Source organism: Protopterus annectens, chromosome 1.part1, assembly GCF_019279795.1.
Source record: "Protopterus annectens isolate FY-2018-M chromosome 1.part1, PAN1.0, whole genome shotgun sequence".
NCBI classification, from domain to species: domain Eukaryota; kingdom Metazoa; phylum Chordata; order Ceratodontiformes; family Protopteridae; genus Protopterus; species Protopterus annectens.
In genome coordinates this window covers 1,358,727,028-1,358,750,146 of record NC_056726.1, presented here as the reverse complement: position 1 = coordinate 1,358,750,146, position 23,119 = coordinate 1,358,727,028, and the positions used below count along the sequence as shown (strand labels likewise).

The following is a 23,119-nucleotide window of genomic DNA, read 5'->3' as shown; positions in this document are numbered from 1 at the left end:
AATGCAGAATTCTTTCCCCCTTGGTTCTGTGGATTTGGATAACAAGTTGGTAGATGAATGGTTTGGTTAAGAGCCACACTGGACACCACTTTAGGCATAAATGTTGGGTTTGTCCTCAGGGCGACCCTGTCCGGATAAAAAATGATAAAAGGTTCCACAGCCATGAGTGCCTGTAGCTATGAAACCAGTCTTGCAGAAGTTATTGCTAGGAGCAGAGTTGTTTTCCAAGATAAAAACTTTATATCAGCAGTAGCAGCTGGCTCAAAAGGAGGCAGGGTGAGTTTTTCCAAGACATAGTTGAGGTCCCATGCAGGCATTGGTGATCTCCTTGGAGGCCTTAAATTTTTGGCTCCCAAGGTACTGTTTTAATAAGGGATGAGAAAAGATTGGTGGCTCTGCATTGTAATGAGCTGAAATGGCAGAGACATGAATTTTTATAGATGAGAAAGATAGGCATTTGTCCAGCATCTCAGTTAAGTATTGTAAAATCTGAGGAATATTTGGCACGGCTGTATCTGTTCCTTGTGTCTGGTTCCAAGCACAGAATCTCTTACATTTTCCAGCATAAGATTTCCTCGTACTAGGCCTTCTGGCTTCCAAAATGACATCCATCACAGCTTTGCTGAGGGGTGTGTTTTGTATGACTACATCATCTGCCATGCTGACAGGTTTAAAGCCCTGAGCTGGCTGTGCTGGATCTGATTGTTTTGCTGGGACAGTAGATGCGGTACTTGAGGTAAGTTCCAAGCTGGGCATTGAGACAAGTTCCTTAACATTGGGTACCAGTGCTGGCGGGGCCAGTCTGGTGCAATCAGGATCATCTTTGGCTTCTCCTGTCTGACCTTTAGGAGTACCTTGGGGAGGAGAGGCAGAAGGGGAAAAGCATATACTGATAGGTTTTTCCAGCTGAAGGACAGGGCGTCCACTTTCCATGCCTGTCTGTGATAAATCCTTGTGCAGAATCTCTTTAGTTGGTAGTTGTGAGGGGAGGCAAATAGATGCATGTCCGGGCATCCCCATTTCCTTGTTATCATGCTGTGTACTTGTGGTCCAGCTGCCACTCATGGGGATCCATGAGGTCTCTGCTTAGTTCGTCTGCCAGAATATTTTTCCTTCCTGGCAGGAACTGTGTCTGCAGATGTACTTGGTAAGTCAATGCTGTGTCCCACAAAGTCATGGCTAGTCTGCAAAGGGGGTAAGAATGTGTGCCCCCCTGCTTGTTTATATACCACATGACGTGGTATTGTCTGTCTTTATCAGTAGTTGTCCTGGATGAAGTAGGTCCTTGAACGCTGTCAGGGCATATTGAACAGCTAACATCTCTTTTTGATTGATATGTAGATGCATTTGGTTTGAGGTCCATGTTCCCTGAATGCATCTTCCTGCCATGTGGGCCCCCCCAGGCATAATCTGATGCATCCATTGTTAGTGTCTGCCTGGCTGGGGGTAATGTGAATGGCTGTCCCTTTTTTTTGGTGACAAGCCTTTGCCCACCATCGAAACTCCTGTTGGAGGCACGGAATGAGAGTAATTGTAGTTTCCAGGCTGTGGCAATGTTGAGTCCAAACACTTTTTAGAAACCATTGAAGTTTCCTCATATGCAGTCTTGCATATGGAATTAGTAGGATGCAGGATGCCATGAAGCCCAAAGCCTGCAGAATTTTTCTTGCAGATAACTGGGCCTTTGTTGCTAACATTTTGAAATAGGTAGTCAGTTGCCTTTGTTTGTCTGGCGTGAGATAAGCCATCTGGGCAATTGTATTTAAGCTTGCACCCAGGAATATTATCTCTTGAGAGGGTACTAGTTATGATTTATTTTCCTTGACTGTGTACCCTAGGCGTGTTAGAAGTTTTTTCACAAACGCCAGATGCTGCAGAAGGTTGTCCTTGTTCTCTGCTTGAATTAGACAGTCGTCCAAGTAAGGATATATTTGTATTCCTTTTTGTCTGCAGAATGCAATTACTGAGTAGATAAGCCAAAGGGCAGTGCAGAGAATTGGTAATGCATTGAGCCAGCCTTGAATCTGAGGTATCTTCTGCATGCTTGTCTTATTGGGACATGCAGGTATGCCTCTTTTAGGTCTAAAGTTACAAGCCAAGCGTTCTTGCCCAGCATGGGCAGAAGCTGTTGCAAAGTCAACATTTTGAATTTTGGTATGTCCAGGAATGTGTTCAGAATCGACAGGTCCAGTATTGGCCTCCAGGCCTTGTCCTTTCTGGGTACCAAGAACAGTCGAGTAAAATCCTTGTCCCCGTTCTTGCTCTGGCACTTGTTGAATGGCCCTCATGTCCATGAGGGATGAGACTTGTTTTTGTGCCTCTGCCCACCGATTTTTTGGCAGATCTGGCCAGCCGTTTGCCTTTGGCAGGGTATGGAAATGGAACTTGAAGCCTTGTGACACGATATTTAGAACCCACTTGTCCTGGGTTATAATGTGCCAATTTTGAGAAAAAAAGTGCTAATTTTCCCCCTAAGGGTGCTGCCAGGAAATAAGTGCTTGGTGCAGGCAGGGGGAAGTCATTGGGACTGTTTCCTGTAAGGTTGTGATTTGTCTTCTCCACTTTTGGAGGTAGAAGCACCCCATTGCTTTGACCTGTATGAACCTTGTGCCTGGGATCTGCCTCTAGGGCGTCTGGGTCTGCCCCTTTGAGGTCTGTCTGACACAAGAAAGGACCAATTCTTTGTTGGCCAGTGTCTACTAAACCTAGGTGGCTGTACTTGTAAGAAATCTTTGACCGTTTGCATAGATTTGGCCTTGTCCTCCATTTTCTTTTAACACCGCTTCTGCCTTAACACCAAAGTATCATGCTGTAAAGGTGCATCTAATAATTTAACTTTAACATGATCAGGCAGATTTTGTTCCTTTAACCAAGCATGCCTTCTAATTACAGAACCTGTAACTGCGGCCCTGCAGGAGGCCACTAAAGAATCAAAACCACATTGCAAAGTATGCTTTCCAACTTGTTCAGCTGCATGCAACATATCCTGCATTTCCTTGTTTTCTGCACATTCAGAGTTTAACATGTCCAAAACCTCAACTACTTACCAGTGGTGACATCCATCCCAACCCTGGCCCTACACACGCTGCCAATATTGAACTCTAAAGCCCTGATCACTCAAATCTTATCCCACCTAGGCTTCCTAATTCACTTTCTATAGCTCACCTTAATATACGCAGCTTAAACAACAAAGCTGCCTACCTCCATGCTCTCATGGATGTCCACTCTTTTGACATACTATGTTTATCAGAAACACGGTTAAAACCTTCAACTACTGATAATGAAATCTTACCACCTGGTTACAATATCCTAAGAGCAGACCGCAAAACTAAAAAGGGTGGTAGAGTAGCCATACTCTCTAAAAAAGGGTTACAAATCTCCATACTAGACTCCTATCAAACACCTCACAATAATGTAGAAATTCTTGCCACCAAACTTCAACTTAACACTAGTAAATCTATAATCATCATCTGCATCTACCTACCTCCTGGTAATAATACTTGTATCCTTGAAGACATCCTTGCTGGGTTATCTTCATGTTTCCCTCAGGAGACTATAATTCTAGGTGACTTTAATATTGACTGGAAAACCTGCACACAAAATCAGCCAACTTCACACATTAACCTACATGGATTTTCACAAATGATCAACTTCCCAACCAGAATTAACAAACCCAACAATAAAGAGAGTATATTAGATTGGATACTCATAAACAATCACCAGCAAATGTATAAGGCTGGAACCCTTCCTGCAGATATAAGTGACCACTCACTCACTTATATAATTAGGCATAAGACAACTACTCTTAACCCAACCACACTTAGAACAATCAGAACCAATAAAAATTTTAATCCTGACTATTTCCAAAGTGAACTTAGAGCATGTGATTGGACACCCATTAAACACTTCCCTCTAGATAAGGCAGTAAATTACTTTAATTCAAATTTTTTAACTATCCTAGACTATCATGCACCAAAGTGTACTATCAGAAATAAGTATAAGCCAGCCCCATGGCTTACTAAGGAAACCAGGCAGAAAATCCTACTTAAAAACAAACTCTGGGCTCTATGGAGATCCACTAAGCAACCCATAGACCAACTTAAATTTAAACAAATGAGAAATTATACAAAAAAAAGCCACTTTCTTGGACAAAAAAAACTTTTACTGTCATCTCCAGAAAAATAACCAAAGCAATCCACAAAAGTTCTGGGCCAGTATAGGTTCATAGGTTCATACTAGGCTATCTGCCCCAGGGCATTTATAAGCCTAGCCAGAATGTGTTTGGCTTTCGCCACCCATTTTAAATTTATTTTGCTATGCACTTTTTCGAGGTTAGTATACTATGCCTCTATCTAACAGTGACACAGAAGTGTAAACAAACTTCACCCTGGTCATTCCACCACACCACCCCCAACAGGAGCCAACCCCAAAGATCCCAAACAAACAACTAACACCTTCAATACCTTCTTCACAGAGGCCATCCAATCACTGGCCAATCAAATAACAACTCAGAATTTTATTTACCCAAATTCTGTAACAAATTCACTCCCTATATTCCACTGGCAACCAGTCCTAACTCATCTTATCTGTAATCTTCTTCAAAAACTAAAACCATCAAACCCATCAGCCGATAACCTGCCAGCAGAATATCTCCAAAAAGCGGCTAAAGCTATAGCCTACCCAATATCAATCCTGATAAACAGAACCTTGCAAGAGGGAAATATTCCTACCATCTGGAAAATCTCACACATCATCCCCTTACACAAAGGTGGCAATTCTAACGAATACTCCAACTACCGTCCAATAGCATTAGTATCTCCTTTAGCTAAAATAATGGAAAGATGTATCCATAAACAACTACTTGATCACTTACTGCAAAATAATCTACTAGCAAATTGCCAACATGGCTTCAGACCATTTCATAGTACTACCACTGCTCTTCTATCCTTCTCTGAGAGTATCAATCATAACAAAAATAACAACACCCTCTCTTCAGCACTCTTTATTGACCTTTCCAAAGCTTTTGACATGGTCAACCATCAATTACTTATAAATGTACTAAGGTCTCTTTCCCTAGATTCACTGTTTATTCAATGGTTCCAATCATACCTTAACAACAGACAACAAGCGGTGCTTTGGGGCAATAACCTATCTTCACATCTCCCAGTTACACTAGGAGTCCCTCAGGGCTCAATTCTAGGTCCCCTCCTATTCTCAATCTATACAAATGACCTTCATCTAGCAATTACACAAGCTACCTGTATTCAATATGCTGATGATTCTACAATCATCTGCTCAGCTAAATCTTCATCTGAACTGCAATCCTTAACCCAGAGAATGTTTACTGTAGTAGAAAATTGGTTTTTACAACGCTGCCTCCTCCTGAACCCCAAAAAGACTAAACTACTGCTCTTCACACCCACCCGCAAGTCCAGACCAATAAACTTCTCAGTCCTATCCAATAACGGAACCATTACATCTCCAGACCCAACCACTAAACTTCTAGATATAACAATAGACAACAACCTTACCTACGAAACTCACATTAACAATACTATAAAAACAGTAAACAGGAAACTGGGCTCTCTGTATAAGATAAAGCCATTCCTTACTCCACAAGCCAGAACTTCTATTGCCCTTACCCATTTAATCTCCACACTCCTCTATGCTTCATCCATATATACAAATCTGACTAAAAACAACTGCAACAAACTGTCAAACTCTTATAATAACATAGCTAGATTTGCCACAGTTTCCTCTTTCAGAACCCACCATTGTCAGAACCTGAAACATCTAGGCTGGTTTGAGCTACAAAACCAAATCCATTATAAGCAACTTATCATTGCCCACAAAACCTTCTTCCAACCAACTAAAACACCAATACTATCAAACCTTCTCATCCCATATAAAAACCTAAATAACTTACACTCATCCAAAAAATTACTAGTATCTACTAGTATATCTAAAAATATCTCTGGTAACTCCCTGTTCTGTAATGCTGTTGGAAAATACTGGAAGCAACTTCCAAATGAACTTACATCTATGTCCTCTTTAACACTATTTAAACAAAAACTGAAACTTTACTTCATAACACACTGGTTATGCCCCTGTACAAACCCAGACTAATCTAAAATGGCATGGCTATTATCATCACTGCTGACCTAGTTTCTTTTTTCTTCCTTCCTTGAGAATAGAGCTACTAGCACATTTATATAATGTTCTGTTAACAATTGTTTTGTACTCTATGATTGAAATGTAATAATCTGCTATTACTTTTGTACATACATTTCCATGTCTACCCATTTTATGTTTATGTCTATGTTTTATTAATCTTTTCAAGTGGAGCTTATCTCCCCGGGTCTCTGCTGAAAATGGACATGTATCCAGTTAGACTAGCCCGGTCAACAAATGTAAAATAAATGTAAAATAAATAAATAAAAAATAAATTAACATAATTTTCTGTTTAAGCAATGCCATGACATGTTGCTGATATTTGAGCATAAAAAAACTGACAGTTTAAGGCCCTTACAGCCAAGGTAGAAGATGTGTAAACCTTTTCCCCCCATCTATCCAGAGCCCTGAAATCCCTGTCAGAAGGGGTAGGGTTTCTTGCAGCGGAAGCATAGACTCCCTTGGGACCCTGAGAAATAGTTTCTGGGTCTGCAGCAGGGTTTTTAAAAAGGAATTTATGTGAGTCAGGAACCCTGTAATATCTGTCAGGCTTAACAGGAGCTGGAGGTAAGGAGTCAGGGGTAAGGCTAGACTCCAGAAACACATCATCTACAATGTCTAACACAGGAGGGATGGCTAGTGGCTTGTGTTGGGGTAGTAACAGGAAATCCCTGAGCCTCTTTTTAGATTCTGAAAAACCTTGGCTCTCCCAGTGGAAATGCTCCCTCATGGTATGTAAGGTTTCCCCAAAAGAGTAGTCCTCAGGAAGAGAAGCTGAAGGTATGGATTCTTCAGCATCAGAATCCTCATGGGGGGTAAAAATATTCCTGATCAGAAGAGGAATCAGAAGAAATGGAAACCTGATCTGAAGATTAATAGTCAGTCTCTTGCCTAGGCCTCTTATCAGGAGAGGGATGGGAACCCCTGATCAAGGTAATCAAGTCTTCGGACATTTTGAGCATCTGTTTTTTGGGCATGGAGGCCTGTCCATGTGGCTCTTGAGTTTGGTTCTTTGCCTTTGAAGGAGCTTTAGTCTTTGCCTTTGAAGTCGGTTTAATGTATAGATGTTTGGGTCTGAATACACCCTCAGAAGTCAGGGCCTGCTCAGCGGCTCCGGACCCATCTGAAGGATTAGCGTCCGAGGCTCCAATACTTTGAGTTTCCAGCGGCTTGGCCGACTCCACGTGGGAGTCGGAAGCAGCCTGTGACTCTAAAGTAGCGGTCGTCAGGGGCTGCGAAAGCGACTCACTGAGAACCTGCGAACCGGCGACTGGCTGAGAAGCTTCGTCGTCAGTTTTGGGCCTCGGCTGTCTTTTTCTTTGTGTTTTTTGTGAACTCCGGTAGTTGGATGGTTTTCCAACGACATTTCTGGATAATTAAAACTGCGACCAAAGTAGTTTAAGGCAAAATCATACTGACGCTTAATAGTGTGTTGGTTAAATCTAGCACAAAACCGACAACCCAGAAAGTTATGATCAGGGCCTAGGCAAGGAATACAATAAGAATGAAAGTCCTTTTGAGGTATTTGCTTCCCACAAGAAATACAATTATTAACTTTTTCTGACATTGGTTCTGGAGCAAGAAAAAAGTTTTCCCAACGGGGTACTTAGCTTTATAGAAGACTTTGGATCTGAAATTCGAACTCGAAAATCTCAGGAGTTGGCTGACCGGCACTTGCGAACTGCTTCTGCTTCGGGCACCGCACGGCAAGAAAGACTGAAGAAAATGGCGTTGGCTGCTTCTTTTATACCCCTGACGACTTGACGTCAGAGAAGGGGCAACAGCAGCCAACGCAGGACCCAAGACTTTGGAATTCAGGCCGACTGAGGGCAACTTGCCAGCAGGATTACCCTAATGTAATGACTGCAACAGTGAAACACGAAGAACATCTGACTGATGCTTCTGCTGCATCACAACTGCACTTAATCGAGTATCTGGATACTTAAGTAGCTAAATACAGTTTAGATGCAATGTCATTTTTTGTGGCACAGTCAGGGGTAGAAGATAGCAAGGTGGAGGCCTGGGAAACAAGATCTAACGCATATTTCACCATGTGTGTTTGGTAATTTATAGCCATAAAGGATAATGTAAATGAGGTATATACTTTTTTTACCCATTCTGTCCATGCTCTTGCTGTCCTTGTCTGTGGGCAAAAGGGAAGCAGAGGGTAATTGCCTAGATTATTTGTCAGGAGACAGCAATGACTGCAGGGTCAGCTATGGGAGGTTCCCTAGAAACTTCTGTTCATCTGGAACTTTATAAAATCTATCTGGTCTTTTAGGGGCAGGTGATTGAGAATCTGGATTCTTGGAGGCTGAATTAAAGGTGTCCAGAAAGGCTGGTAGAAATGGGGGAATAGCTGAGGGGGAGGGTGATTCTAACTGCAGAAGCTCAAAATATCTTTTCTGGGTATCTGTCATCAAGGTAGTATCCCACTTGAAGTACTCTTTCATTTTTATGATAGTTTCTCCAAAGGAAATATCCTCTGGAGGAGAATCACCCTCAATAGAGTCTTTGTCTGGGGAGTAATAGTCCACATGAGAAGCAATTTGAGACACATAAGAAACAGATTCCTCAGAAGAGGAATCGTACTGTTCAGGTTCTTCTTCTTCTCCCTGCCGAGTAGCGATTAAAGGGAGGGAAGAAGCAGAGGCTGGCCTAGGGTTCAGCACCGGAATGTCTGTAGGTGCAGGGCCTGAAGGCCTAAGGACCATAAAGGCCTGCAGCAAGGAATTGGTGAACGTGCTCCAATCTGGAATAGCTTGAGGCATAGGGCTCAAGTGTTTTGTTTTTTTGTATTTTCTTAGTTGGCATTGGCTTAGAAAAGTACAGTTTTGTACCTACCATAAATGTAGATGTTCGAGTGCTAATACAGCTGCAGTCATAACAGATGGGTTCTCCTGCCGTCAGGCGGGTCCTCGGTCGGCCGAATTCCAAAGTCTAGGTCCGGCGTCGGTTGTCGTCGCTTCTTCCCTGACATCAGTGCGACAGGGGTATAAAGGAACCAGCCGACGCCATTTTCTTCAGTTTTTCTTGCCCCAGATGCCAGGTGCCCCCAGAAGGAAGGCAATACATAAATTTGTGTAATAATGCAGTGCAATATAATCAAAATACAGTAGTTGCAAGCAAATACATCATAAATGAATACCCCAATCAGGTTGTATGAGGATGTGTTAGCCTATAGGCCTGTCCCAAGAGGGGAAGGAGGGAGGGAAACCTGGACTGCAGCTGTATTAGCACTCGAACATCTACATTTATGGTAGGTACAAAACTGTACTATGTTCATCATGCATACAGCTGCAGTCAAAACAGATGGGTAGAATCCCAAAGCTATGAAAGGGGTGGTAGGCACTAGGTGGAACTAGGAGGAGCCAAAATGCCCTGCAAGACTGCAGTGGCAAAGCCTGCTCTAGATTTGGAGTATAATGGTAGGTTGTAGTGCATGGAGAAGGTATGCACAGAACTCCAAGTGGCTGCTTCCAAAATATCCTTGGTAGGAACTCCTCTGAGGAAGGCTGCAGAGGTGGCTGTGGCCCTGGTGGAATGAGTTCTAATGCCTGTAGGTACAGTTTTGCCATGAAAGGAATAGCAAAAGCGTATGCAGTGGGCTATCCATTTTGAGATTGTCTGTTTGGAAAGTGGCTTTCCTTGAGCTCCTACCGCATAGGCCACAAAGAGCTGTTCTGATTTTCTGAAAGGCTTTGTTCTGTCCAAATAATAACGCAGTTGTCTGTGGATGTCCAAGGAATGTAGTAATCTCTCCCATTTGTTTTGAGGATTAGGATAAAAAGTAGGTAAATGTATGGCCTGATTTAAAGCTACCCTGGATACCACTTCAGGCATAAAGGACGGGTTGGTTCGTAAGGAAACTCTGTCCTGATGGAAGATGATAAAAGGCTGGACAGCCATGAGAGCCTGTAGTTCTGAAACTCTACGAGCTGAGGTGAGAGCCAGAAGGAAAGCTGTTTTCCAGGACAAATATTGCAAATCTGATGAGGCAGCTGGCTCAAAGGGAGGCAAGGTCAGTTTTTCCAGAATGAAATTAAGATCCCAAGCAGGTATTGGTTGTTTCCTTGGAGGTCTTAAATTCTTAGCCCCTCTGAGGAACTGTCTTAAGAGAGGGTGAGAGAATAAAGGTGGATCAGTGTTGTATTCTGCAGAAATGGCTGAGGCATGGATTTTGATGGAGGAGAAAGAAAGTCCACTGCTTAGCAGTACAGCCAAATATTGTAGTATTTGAGGTAAATTCAGTTTTCCAGGATCCTGGCCCTTTTTCTCATTCCAGACACAAAAACGTTTCCATTTTGCTGAGTAAGCTTTTCTAGTTGATGGCCTTCTGGCCTCCAAAATGACATCCTGCACCTACTTGGAGAGTAGGGCCTGTTGTGATGCTAAGGAATCTTCCATGCGGCTAGATTGAGTGTTTTTAGCTGGCTGTGAAGGGTTTTGAAGCTGTGCTGAGTCAGAAGAAGAGGCATTAGAGGCAGGGTCCATGGTTGGGAATGCGTCAAGCTCCTCAGGAGAGGGTACCAGTGTTGCCTTGGCCAGTCCGGAGGAATGAGAATCATCTTTGGTCTGTCTGCTCTGGTCTTCAATAGAACTTTGGGCAGCAGAGGAAGAGGTGGGAAGGCATAAACTGTCATTGACGACCAACTGAAAGAGACAGCGTCCACTCTCCAGGCCTTTGGATGGAAGATCCTTGAGCAGAATTTTGTCAATTGATGATTTTTGTGGGAGGCAAAGAGATCTATGTCTGGCCTTCCCCATTCTTGGATTATTTCTGTAAAAACCTTTGGATGCAATTTCCATTCGTGTGGATCTGTCATATTCCTGCTTAGGTTGTCTGCCAGCGTGTTTTCCTTGCCTGGCAAGTACTGTGCTTGTAGTCCCATTTGTAAGTCCATGGCCATGTTCCAAAGTGACATGGCCAGTCTGCATAGGGGGTAAGAATGTGTTCCTCCCTGTTTATTTATGTACCACATAACTGTGGTGGTGTCCGTTCTTATCAATAGTTGTCCTGGTTGTAGAAGGTCCTTGAAAGCTATAATAGCATTTATTACTGCTAGCATTTCTTTTTGATTGACGTGAAGGTGCTTTTCTTTTTGGGACCATTTGCCCTGAATGCACCGATCTGTCATGTGCGGCCCCCCAGGCGTAGTCCGAGGCGTCTGTTGTGATGACTTGATTTGCTTGAGGCTTTCTGAATGGAAGACCTGTGTTTGTTTGACATGCTTGAGCCCACCACAGAAATTCCTTTTGCAGACATGGAATTAGTGGTATTATTGTTTCCAAACTGTGGCTGTGTTGAGACCATATGTTTTTCAGGTACCATTGTAGTTTCCTCATGTGCAGCTTTGCACATGGGATTAGTAAGATGCAAGATGCCATGAATCCCAGAGCCTGCAGGATTTTCCTTGCAGTCAGCCTGGTGCAATTTGCCAGTGTTCTGAAGTATTGAATTAGTTGCCCCTGTTTCTCTGGTGTGAGGTAGGCCATCTGGGTGTTTGTGTCCAAATTGGCACCCAGGAAAATTATCTTCCGAGAGGGTATTAGCCTTGATTTATTTTTGTTGACTGTGTATCCCAGAGAGTTCAACAACCTTATTACATAAGCCAGATGTTTCAGAAGAATGTGCTTGCTGTCCGCTTGGATCAGGCAGTCGTCCAAATAGGGGTATATTTGTATCCCTTGAAGTCTGCAGTAGGCAATTACTGATGCCAGGCATTTCGTGAATACTCTGGGCGCAGTAGATAAGCCAAACGGCAATGCAGAGAATTGATAATGGGTTGAACCTGCAAGAAATCGGAGGTACCTTCTGCAATTTTGTCTGATTGGGACATGCAGGTATGCCTCCTTGAGGTCCAATGTTACAAGCCAAGACTCCTTGCCCAGCATGGGAAGAAGTTGCTGTAGAGTGAGCATCTTGAATTTTGGTACGAGTAGAAATGTGTTTAGGATGGATAGGTCCAAAATAGGTCTCCAATCTTTTCCCTTCCTTGGCACCAGAAATAGCCTGGAATAAAAACCTTGACCTTGTTCGTACGTAGGTACCTCTTGAATAGCTTTCATGTTTATGAGATCTGTAATTTGCCTTTGTGCCTCTGCCCTTTGATTGTGTGGCAGGTTTGGCATGCCTCTCATTTTTGGAAGGGTGTGAAAATGGAATTTGTAGCCTCTGTTTATAATGTCCAGGATCCATTTGTCCTTTGTGACAATATGCCAATTTTTTGAAAATAATGCCAGCTTTCCTCCTAAGGGGCTGCCATTTGAGACTTGGTTGGCATGCAAACGGGAAAGTCATTGGGTTTGCTTTCTGAAAGATTGCGAGTTATCCTCACCACCTCTTTGTGTAGGAGCTTGCCATTGTCTGCCTCTAAACGATCCTTGGGATTGTCCTCTGCCCCTCGGCCTGTATCTGCCTCTTTGGGGTCTGTCCGTGGCAGGAAAGGACCAGTTTTGGAAGGCCAATTTCTACTAAAACGTGGGGGTTGTACCTGTAGAAATTCTTTCACAGTTTGCATTGATTTAGCCTTTTCCTCCATTTTCCTTAACACCTCCTCAGCATTAGCACCAAATAGTACATCCTTTTGAAGAGGGGCGTCTAGTAATTTAGCTTTGACATGATCAGGCACGGCTTGTTCTTTGAGCCAGGCATGCCTACGTATGACTGATCCTGTAACAGCAGCTCTACATGAGGCCTCTAGAGCATCAAAACCACATTGTAAGGTATGCTTACCCACTTGTTCTGCACTATGCATCAAATCCTGCAACTCCTTCAAGTCTAGTTGTTCAGGTTGTGACATTTTACTTTTCAATTGTGATAACAAAAACTGTTGGTATTTTAGCATATGAAACTGACAGTTTAAGGCCCTCATGGATAAGGTAGCCGAGGTATATACCTTTTTTCCCCACCTTTCTAAGGATCTGGAGTCTCTCTCGAAAGGTAATGGATTTTTAGCAATGGAGGCCTTAACTCCCTTGGGGCCCTGTGAGATGGTTTCTGGGTCAGCAGCATGGCTTTTGTATAGAAATTGGTGTGAGTCAGGAACCCTGTAGTACCTGTCTGGCTTAACTGGAGCTGGAGGTAGAGAGTCCGGGTTAAGGCAAGCCTCCGAGTAAACATCATCTAGGATGTCCAAGACAGGAGGTATAGCCAGAGGCCTGTGCTGAGGTAGCAAGAGAAATTCCCTGAGCCTTTTCTTGGAATCTGAATAATCTTGGCCTTCCCAGTGGAAGTGTTTCCTTAAGGTATGCAAAGTTTCCCCAAATGAGTAATCCTCTGGGAGACAGAAGGGATGGACTCCTCCGCATCAGAGTCTTCAAAAGGGGAGTAAGAATGTTCCTGATCATCAGAGTGCCCTGAAATAATGGAGCCCTGATCAGAGGAGGGGGAATCTTCCTCCACTCTGGGCCTTTTGTCCGGAGGGGGCTGAGAACCTCTGATAAGAGTAATTAAATCCTCAGCCATTTTAAGCATCTGTTTCTTAGGCATGGGGCCTGGAGATGGGCCCTGTGTAGCTGGTCTCAGAGTGCATGGTTGCTTTAGACTTTGTGAAAGCCTTGATGGAGAAAGAAGAGGAAGGTCTGAAGACACCTTGAGTGGAGGTGGACCTGTCCACATTCTGAGTTTCAACGCCAAGGGTGGCTTCGGTATCTATAGTCGGGGTGTGGGCCGAGGAGCCTGCGACCTCGGGCACAGGAGACACCGTCAAATAAGTGTCGTCGGTAGTCAGGGGCTGCGAGGCCTCGCTGAGAACCGGACCACGTGTAGTCGGCTTTGGCGTGGTGTCGGTAGAGGCCGCGGACCTCGTGGGTCGGTCCTTGTCTCTGCGTTTTTTAGACAAACCCGGAGTCGGGGTATCCGACGACATAGTATAGTTAAATGCTTTCCCAAAATAATGCTGGGCGAACTCCGCCCGACGCTTAATAGTGCGTTTGTTGAATGTAGCACAAAAGCGACAGACCGAGACGTCGTGGTCTGGGCCTAAACAAGGTATACAGAGGGAATGGAAATCCTTATGCGGTATTTGCTTCCCACAAGAAATACAATTATTAACTTTGTCTGACATCGGTCTGAGGCAAGAAAAGTTTCCCCAACGGGGTACTTGGCTTTTAAGAAGACTTCGGTTTCCAAATTTTCGTAATCTCAGGACCTGGCCGACCGGCACTTGCGAACTGCTTCTGCTTCGGGCACCGCGCGGCAAGAAAGACTGAAGAAAATGGCGTCGTCTGGTTCCTTTATACCCCTGTCGCACTGACGTCAGGGAAGAAGCGACGACAACCGACGCTGGACCTAGACTTTGGAATTCGGACGACCGAGGACCCGCCTGACGGCAGGAGAACCCATCTGTTATGACTGCAGCTGTATGCACGATGAACATCAGAGGTCTGGGCTGGAGCAGAAGAAGTCTCGATCGGCCGACCAAGTACTGGTTCCCCCTCGACGTCGGTTGAGACCAGCATCTGGGTCGGCTCAGCTGACGTGCACTCTGGAGCTGCAGTAATGGCCTCTTCCAGAGGATCCTTTGAAGCTGATGGAAGAATCGGGTGTCCCTTGGCCCCTAAATTGGTAGTCGGCGGGACGTCCAATGGCAGAGCGGCAATGGAAGAAGGCCTGGAAATCTTGGCCTTCTTCACGGTTGTTTGGACTGGGCGGCCGACTCGGGATCCATCCTGCGAGCAAGGCGTTTCAAACGTTGATTCTCAAGATACAAATTTAAAGCTGCCAGACAGCTGCTAAGGGTTTTTGGTACGAATGACTGACAAATGGAGCAGGCCTTATGGTCATGCTCCTCACCTAAGCAAAACATGCACTTGTGTGAATCCTTAGGCGGTATCTGACGCCCGCAATTACATTTGCTCTTTTTTTCAGACATCGGCAAATAGCTGAAACTAAACCTACAGCAACCAAGCTCAAGAAGTATGAAAAACAAAACCCCCAATGGGGTACTTATCTTTTTTGAAGTCTTCGGACTAAGGAGTGGAATGGTCGAAGCATACGTCATCTGCGGCTGAAAAGTTCTGGGGTCTGTGCGTGCAGACGTCACATTTACAGTCCCTGGTTTATGGCCCTATGTGTAATGTCTCACGCACCTACAGCAGCCAGGCTTAAGCTTTTGTATAGGAGCTGACATCAGATTGCCTGATGGCTGGAAATCCCACAGTATGAATACTGCAACATAGGAATAGAAGGACATCATCTAGATCCTGAGTTCTGCAGTAAGCTATGACTGCGGCAAGACACTTTGTGAAGTCTCTGGAGGCTGTAGAAAGTCCAAAAGCAAAGTAGAAAACTTAAAGTATAATAAGCCAGTAGAAAACTTCAACATTTCCTGTAAGCAGGGTGAAAAAGAATGTGGAGTCAGACATCTTTTAGGTCCAGAGACATCAGGAAGGCTTGTGGAAAAATGAATGGTAGCAGAGTTTGTAGGGACATCTTGAAGGATGGAACATAGACAAATGTGTTGAGGGTGAAGAGATCCAGTATCTGTCTCCAGCCTCCTCCTTTTCTTGGGATGAAGAATAGCCTGGAAAATAACCTTTCCCTCATATTGAGGGGGGAGTGGTTCTCTTGTGGCTTGATTCAGCAAGGACTGAATGATGAAGAAAGCAACTGTACCTAACTGTGGGGAGAAAGAGGGATGCCAATGAATGGAGGAACTTCATTCCAATGCCATTCTGTACCCATTCTGAATGCTGAGAAGTACCCATTTGTCTGACATGAGTAGTAGCAAGTTTTTTAAGGAAGAAGTCAGCCTTTTGAATAGGGGTAGGGAAGTTGATAAAAAGGGTATTCAGACAGACTTGTCTGGGCAGGGAGGCCTCCCAGATTTACAGTCCCTGTCTAGTTTGTCTTAGATTCTTTACCTAGGCATTTTCTTGGCCTTATCAGAGGCCTACTCTGCCTGCGAGTGAAGGAAAGTGGCTTTGCAAGGTAATTCATTTGGTATCTGAGGACAGACATCCTTCCCCTTATAATTATCTGAAGAGGCTAGCAGCCTCCACAACAAACAAAAGGTCCTTGTTTAAAGAAGAGTCTAAGAGTTTAGCCTTAATGCCCACTGGCACAGGCCAAGAATGCAACCATGCACACCTCCTGATCACAGAACCTTAAGTTGTTGGTCTGGGGGAAGCTTCTACTGCATCATAGCAATACTTTATGCTGTGCCTAGCCACTTGGGAAGCCTTGGCCACCATAGGTAAGGCTTGCTGTTTTCAACCTGGTTCCTCAGGGTAGGACAATGTTTTACGTAAAATCTTTAGAAGAGACAATAAGTATTTAGTCATTTGTGTGTGATAATTCAGAGCCTTAAAAGCCAGAGTGGCAGACGTATAAATCTTTTACTCTAATCTGTCCATTGCCCTGCTGTCTATCTGATGGAAGAGCACCAGCAGCAGGAAGCATCTTAGAAGGGGCTTGTCTGTAGACACTGAAAACATAAAGGTCTGCCACCGGGTTTTTGTACAGAAACTTCAAGTTCTTGGGTACCTTGTAAAACTTAACAGGCCTTTTAGGGACTGGTGACTGACGGCCAGGTGCAGTGGAAATGGATGCAAAGGCATCGAGGAAATATACAGAACAGGTAGTGGATCTGGGATGAATAGGCCAAGCAGTGCACATGAGAGTCAGATTCATCCTCTTCATCCTCAGTAGTAGTATACAAGTGTCTCTTTTGGGGAGTAATAGAAGAAACAGTTGTAGGGGTAGACACTATAAAGGATGGCGATCTGAATGCCATTGTGGCCTTAAACAGGCCCTGTGAAAAATTCATCTACTCTTTCTCCTTGGATGCCTGAGGGGAAGAAACATTTTTAGATTTTTGTTTCTTTTTCCTCTGTGTGATGTCTGCATTAACTAAACTTGGATGCTTCATCCCTGATGAAACTCAGTGAGCGACCCTGGAGTTTTCTTTCTGACCAGGATATGTAGTATGCCTTTGGGTTCTTCAGAAATTAAGAGGGGATCCCCCTTCTCACCATCATCGGCAACTTCAGTTGTTTTGAGCATACGAATCTCAGAAGCCATATCGGCATTCATCAGGGTTGCAGTAGCAGGTATCCAAGTACGTGCTGGGTATACCACAGGTTATAAACCCTCTGTAGATATGTCTGAGTCCAAATTTGCAGTTGTGACATCAGGCCTAGAACTGAATCTTTTTTTTTGAATAGGTGAAATGTCAGAGACAGAAGGGTCCATCATCTTTACTTGGATAAGGCACTTAGTTTCCAACTAGGAGTTGAGAGATGAAAGCCATGTTCTTAAGGTCACTGGGACAAAGGACTGACAGATCATACGATTCGTATTGTCATGCACTGTAGTCAAGGAGAAAAGGCATGGGGAGTGGAGATCATCGTAGGGAATCTATTATAATCACACTTTCCCCTCATAGCTGAAACCTTATAGAGAAAATAAATAGCAATGCAACTGAGAAAAAATAAGGAAGGTTCCCAAACAGGACACTTACCTGAACCAGTGATGGTCAACAGTACCAATAACCACACGTAGAGCAGCCTGATGGGTGAGAGACCTGCATTCAGACTGGTGGCAAGATAGTCAGAGAATTTACACTCATACGTCCGCTTATGTACCCGCTTAGGTCATACTTCGAACGTATAGCTTTATGAAAGGTTTTGGCTTTGGTAACCCAATCAGATGCCCAAGTTATTTTGCTAAATAACCAAACAGTTTGGAATACTGCAACAGCGACATAAGGAGAGACATCAATAGATATTCACATAGATCACTGCTGCAAGGAAGGACATCGGAAGATATTCCAAAAGATCACTGTTGTAGTAGCCTAAACAATATTGAAGATATCCATCAAGGATCGGACATCCAACCAGCTTTCAAATCTTTAGGATGCCTTCCATATGCCTGTACATCTGAACAGGCATGACAGCATCTTGGTATAAAAGACTGTGTGGGCATCAAACTGCAGAGCTTTCTTGCCCCCAAACAAAAGGAGGCGTACACCCTGAAAATAGAAGTATGTACCAGGAGAAAAAAAGAATATGGGATTCCCCACTGTGGGGGGGGGGGGGGTAAAAGAAGTGGAGGGGCAGGAGATAGGCTGTTTGTACTACAACAGTGATCTATTTGAACATCTATTGCTAAGTTTACTTGCACCACCGTACTATGTTTACAAGTACTTACTAGGTTATTGACCTGTGAGGTTCTTTAAAAGCCCAGCCATGCATTCCCCAAGTGGTTTATTAGCCCTAGTGTACAAGTACTATCGACCCAAAACTACTTCTATTTTAAAAACAAATAACCAGAGCCAAGAAGACATTTACACATATTATCCCTATCCACATGGGACAAGGGTGCTAAACCCAGGTGCGAACTTACATTTCCCCATCCATTCATCCATATTAAGATGGAATAAAGTAAGAGACTTACTTTGCTTTACATGGAAAGGAAGACTACTCTAGAGAAGTGGTATTCTCTGTGAAACACATCTATCCCTCCAGCATGTTCTACTTAAGTTGCAGAAGAGATTAAGATTGCTTGAGCAGATATTTCTGCCACTAATGGACCTGTGGCTGTGCAGCAGATCTGAAAGGATGGGGTCAGTACATGTTCTGCAGTGAGGCAGAGATTGCTCCTTGGTAGTCTGTACAATATCAAAGAAAAAGAACAAAGCTTTTGGTCAGTGTAGCTTCTGTGATGTAGGTCCTTTATTTTCTTGGTGAGAAAGCACTGTGGTCACTCAAGGTGTGCCAAGTATTGAGACAGGTACACACCAAGGGAGGCATTATAGTCGATCAGCCTAATAAGTTTAGAATACAATGCAATAATCTTCTTGCACATGGATGTCATGCACTTACTAATAAGCTGCTCAGTCCCAAAAGTGGATACATGATGACTGAAGGATATTTTACTGTCTACATGGGTTCCCAGGTCACTTACCTACTACTGTATCAATTTTTACGGGTGTGCTGTAGATGTGATATTATTCTTTGACAAGCTTGATGTCCCTGCAACTATTACATATTTTTGGGCAGTTAAGTTTTAAACCATGGTTTTGACACCACTGTTTGTTTGAAAAAGGTCCTCCTGAAAGATCTTGGTGTCTTCTGGATAGTTTATGATGGCACCAAGTTTGCAGTCATCTGCAAACTTGGTCAGCCATATACCTTTAACATTAGCTTTGACCTCTAAGAGGTAATCCTCAAAGAGGAGTGTCCCAAGGACCAAACCCTAAGGTACACCGCTAGTGACCGGTCTTTTGGTGGAGGCAAAGCCCCCACCCTAACTTCCTGGGTTCTATTTATGAACCACTTTGCTATCCAATGAGATACACAAGGATTTACATTTAGTTGGATGAGTTTATCAATTACTCCCGAGTGTGAGATGGTGATGAACATTTTTGCAAGGTCTGGGTATACAGTGTGTATAGATTTTCCCTCATCCATTGCTTCAGTAACCTTAGATTTTCCTTCATCCATTGCTTCAGTAACTTTCTGGAAGAATTCAGCTATATTAAGCAGACAGGATGTACTCCTGACAAAACCAAACTGTCAAGGGCTGACAGTTTTAGATTCCCTAATCCTTGTTTATTCATTCCACAAGGATTCTTTCCATAACCTTACAGATAAGGCTGGACAGGCTTATTGGTCTAACTGTCCAGGTCCACTGATGCCCTACTTTGTGCAGGGGATGACTGTTGCAGTTCTCTACTCATCCGGCACAAACCCAGTTTGGAGACCAACATTAAATAGCCTCTGTACAAGTTTTGAGAGGTCCTGTTTCAGGCTGACCAGTAGGTTGTCTGGTATGCTATCTACACCCATAGAAGCAGTGTTCTTGTCCAAGAACAGAGCTTTGAGAATTTGTTCATGGGAGATTTGGGTGTGTGTGGATGCCAGTATAGTTAATGGAACTGTGGGAGGTGAAGATGAAGCAAAAGCTGTCTGCTAATAGATTGACTATGTCATCTAGGTCAGAGTGATATTGTTTACTATTAGTTCTGCTCAGTTTTGAGGACTGTTTTGGAGATTTCAAACACAAGAAGGCTATAGGACTGTCTTTTGCTCAAGTGGCTGTTTGTACCTCTTATGTAGCTTTGGTTAATTTGATCAGGGACCAAGGTTTCCTGTTATGTTTCGAAAAAACAAATTTTTATCATTTAAGTTAATATTTACTTTTACATGCATTGAGCTTTTTCGCTCACTGTACAGACTGTTTTTTATTTGGGGTTCCACCATAGGGGTTTATTTTTGAATTTGGCATTGTACTTACTTTGATGATGAAGGGTTCTGCATTGGAGAGTGGTCATGAAAGTTGAAGGGAATGCTGAATTTAGCCAGGCCATCACTCAGTTTTAGTAGATTAGCTTTAACATTATCTCTGAATACAGAGTTACTGGAAAATGTTTCTGTCTTCAGTCTTATGGTCTATGTGACTGATTTATTGTCTGATTTGACAAGGGAGAAGGTTACAACTGGTAGGTAACTGAGCTGACCCATACTTGCGGGAACCAAGTCCAGGATTTTGTCTCCTCTAATTAAAGTGCAGACTAACCGGTCCAGTGAGTTTTTATTTATGAGGTCCATATATCTCTAAGCATACTTACTGAGATATGTACAAGCCTCTCACTGCGGGTAGATGGGTATTTAAAGTCCCACAGGAAGATGGTGCTTGGTTGAATGCTTAAGGATTCTATACTAGTTAGGTGGGGGGGGGGGGGACACACAGAGGGGGTCCTATAGCTAGTTACAATCTGATATGGAATTTTATTAATGGTATGATGGATGTGGAGGAGTGCCAAGTCACTATCCTGTCTGAGTGTGGAGGTGAAATTTTGTTTGGTGAATACAGCAGCCCTGCTGCCCTTAGTGTCTCCATTTTGTGTAGTGGGTCTAAATGCATGATAGGTGTTGGAATCCTTGCTTTGATGGGGGTACAACTCAATACTCTTGAACCAGGTCTCCATGACAATGCATTTATCAATGCATTCCAGGATAAGGAGTACCTGTAGAGACTGGATTTTTTGTTAGGCTCCTAGTGTAGATCAACAATACCTTAATATTATCAGAATTCTGTTTTATTATGGTGGAAGCTTTTGAAGACCAACTTTGCTTTAAACAGTCGCTATGGGAGTAGACAACATTTTTGCCTATATATAAAAAGCCTTATGGGCTGGGGGTGTGTGTGTGAAAACCACTATCTTTTGTTCATACTGCAGCATCATCTTAGTGCAGGTAAAATGCTGCTCAGGGCAAGTTTCATACCTGCCTTGGACACACAAGCCAAGACCAAGACCTCCAGCATCTCCCTCTTCATATAGCCCAGAGAAGTCTGTTGCAGGTCATTTACTCCATTTATTATGACTGTGTCATGTACTTGTGATGCAAGGCCTTGAGTGCATGCGTGATGTGGTGAATCCTGGCATCCGATAAGTAACAAACAGTGACTCTTCTCCTTGTTTAGCCTGGTGAGTGGTGCAGCAGTGTGTCTCACAATGGAATCTCCTATGACTAGGATGTCGGGTTGTGAGGAGGTTTGCCTTAAGGGCTTTCAAGATGTTTCACTAACTTACAGATGCATGATTCATGCCGGATGCTGCTTGAATCACGTGTTTGTGAGACTGTTGAGGGTAACTGCTATGCTTGCATTTTTGAGGCCTTTGTGGTTGAGGCAGGTAACTTTTAAGAACCTCACCATATATGGGTCTATGTGTTTGGTCTGTAATACCTTTGGTAGGTGGTGTGGTAGTGTGTGTTACTGACAAATAGTTTGGCATTTGGAAGGGGGCAAACAAGATTCGAAGACCGTGAGGAGACTCAGGCGCATTGTGGGTGATGGGAGGAGTTTGAATTGTGCAGTGAGTAGAAGTTGCTGCCAGCTTGGGTCTGCCATGAGGGCTGATGATCCTCAATCAAAGGGAATGGATGGGAAAATAAACTCGCACATTTTTATAAGTCACCTCCAATTACCACCATCTCTATCTATAATCTAGTAAAGAATGCAAATATGTACAAAATGTACAAGATGAGAACAGTTAAGCATGCCGGTAAACATTCTTAGGATGGGGGTGGTGAGTTGTCTGAGAGGAATTAATTTGTTATATAAACCATTATCAGTAAAACCAGTTATCTAACCTTAATGTATGCACTTGGATAGATCTTATGAACAGCATCTCCAGGTGCACGTCCTGCTTCCCTGTCCAGATAGTAGCTCTGAACAAACACTGCATGATCACTGAGACATCGCACCCAGACATCTCCTTCTCCTTTACATTCTAACTGTACTCCTTTACCGATATGCAACCTACAAAAAAAAAAAAGTTAATTAAAACAACAAATTCTGAACTCAAAAATACAATTAAGTACACAACAAAAAAAGTACATGCATAAGAGTACACAACATAAGCAGAGATCTCCAAAACAAAACAAAAAATCTTTTCCAGGCTTAACATACACAACTTCAGTTGTTGATCTTAGAGAAAATTCACTTCTTCCAAAACAAACCTTGGGACACTGTCACCCCTAACCAATATTGGTGCTTCCATGATGCCTGGATATAAACTGAGGAGCCTTTTACTCACACACAAAATCTAATCTCTTCTCCAAAGACCTAGAAAAGGTTAGGAGGACACCTTTAAAAATACAGAAAGCCACAATTTTCTAAAAGCAACAAAATCCTCAAAAGGGTGGGGGTGGGGGAGGGGACTTGTACCCGCCACAAAAAACACTCAAAATATTTCGAGCTGTTCAACACTTTTTTTACTAACTAAATTTCAAGTGGTCACTCTCTACCCATGAAAATACAAATAAATTATCTGTTGTGGCATCCTACAATTAGAAATTGTGTGTGTAAACAAATTCTTATGGATCACAGACTGCATGCCTATCCGCCAGAAAAAATGTGAAAAGTATAAAGTCAAGTAATTTATTTTGTTGACTTTAGTATATTAGGAGTTGCATAAACAGGAAGATGTATTTC

General features: G+C 43.3%; 1 protein-coding gene across 1 annotated transcript in view; it reads right to left on the bottom strand.

The window, feature by feature from the left end:
* Positions 1 to 23,119, bottom strand: part of SMAD4 (SMAD family member 4) — a 2,088,766-nt gene that overhangs the window by 245,493 nt on the left and 1,820,154 nt on the right. Inside the window, exon 10 of the mRNA XM_044082137.1 lies at positions 22,276 to 22,444. Within this exon, the coding sequence (XP_043938072.1) occupies positions 22,276 to 22,444 (169 nt within the window). The remainder of the gene's footprint in view (positions 1 to 22,275; positions 22,445 to 23,119) is intronic.